Source organism: Vigna angularis, chromosome 4, assembly GCF_016808095.1.
Source record: "Vigna angularis cultivar LongXiaoDou No.4 chromosome 4, ASM1680809v1, whole genome shotgun sequence".
NCBI lineage: Eukaryota > Viridiplantae > Streptophyta > Magnoliopsida > Fabales > Fabaceae > Vigna > Vigna angularis.
Window position 1 is genome coordinate 25,031,114 of NC_068973.1, and position 1,272 is coordinate 25,032,385.

General features: G+C 35.8%; 1 protein-coding gene across 1 annotated transcript; it reads left to right on the forward strand.

Moving 5' to 3' along the window:
* The first annotated feature begins 497 nt into the window (after positions 1-497).
* LOC108330350 (uncharacterized mitochondrial protein AtMg00820-like) lies at positions 498-923 on the forward strand. The gene has a single exon (XM_017564838.1). The coding sequence runs from the start codon at positions 498-500 to the stop codon at positions 921-923; it is 426 nt and encodes a 141-aa protein (XP_017420327.1).
* The last annotated feature ends 349 nt before the right edge of the window (positions 924-1,272 follow it).

Genomic DNA, 1,272 nt, shown 5'->3' on the forward strand with positions numbered 1-1,272 from the left:
GTGCCCAACAGAACAATTATCAGGCCAATATTAAAGTTTACACCCTATGAGTTATTTAAAGGAAGGAAACCAAACATCACACATCTAAGAATCTTCAGCAGCAAGTGTTTTGTGCTCAACAATGGTAAAGAGAGCATTGATAAATTTGATTCAAAAGCTGATGAGGCTATTTTCATTGGTTACTCTCTTTCTAGCAAAGGTTATAGAGTTTATAATAAAAGAACTTTATGTGTTGAAGAACGGTTACATGTTGCATTTGATGAACACATTGGTAATGCTACTAATCAAATCCATTCTAGAAAGTGTGTAGATGCAGGCGACTCTACGAGTGAAGAGTGAGGAAATTCAAGAGAATCAAACTCGAGATATTACTGCAGACTCTCCCAGAACTGAATCGATTAAGGAATGGAAAAACTCCAAGAAATGTGTCAACAAGTAATATCATTGGAGATATATCTAGAGGTGTGTCTACTTGAAGGCAGCTCAATTTGTTTTGTATGAATGTGGCCTACGTGTCCCAGATTGAGCCCAAAACGGTTGAAGATGCACTATCAGACGAGAATTGGTTAATGGCAATGCAAGATGAGTTGAATCAATTTAAGAGGAACAATGTTTGGGAACTTGTTCCAGGAGAAAAGACTCAACAAGTCATTGACACTAAGTGGGTTTTTCGCAATAAAATGGATGATTATGGAGATATTATAAAGATCAAAGCCAGACTGGTAGCAAAAGCATACTATCAAGAGGAAGGAATCACTTACGATGAAACTTATGCTCCTGTGGCCAGACTAGAAGCTATCAGAATTCTTCTAGCCATTGCTTTAATGATGAAATTCAAGTTATACCAAATGGATGTGAAGAGTGCAATTCTAAACGGCTACATTAAGGAAGAAGTGTTTGTTGAACAGCCCCCTCGCTTCTAAGATTTTGAGTATCCAAACCATGTGTTTAAGCTAAGGAAAACCTTGTATGGTTTAAAACAGGCACCAAGATCATCGTATGAAAGATTGAGTGAATTTCTTATCAAAAAGGGTTTTCTAAGGGATAAAGTTGACTCAACTCTTTTCATTAAAAAGTCTGGTAAAGACCAATTATTTGTACAAATATATGTGTATGACATTATATTTGGATCTACTAATTTTCTACTATGCAAGGATTTTTTAAAGACTATGTAGGATGAATTCGAGATGTCTATGATAGGAGAACTGACTTACTTTCTTGGTCTACAAGTCAAACAAGACAAAAATGGCATCTTCATACACCAGTCAAAAT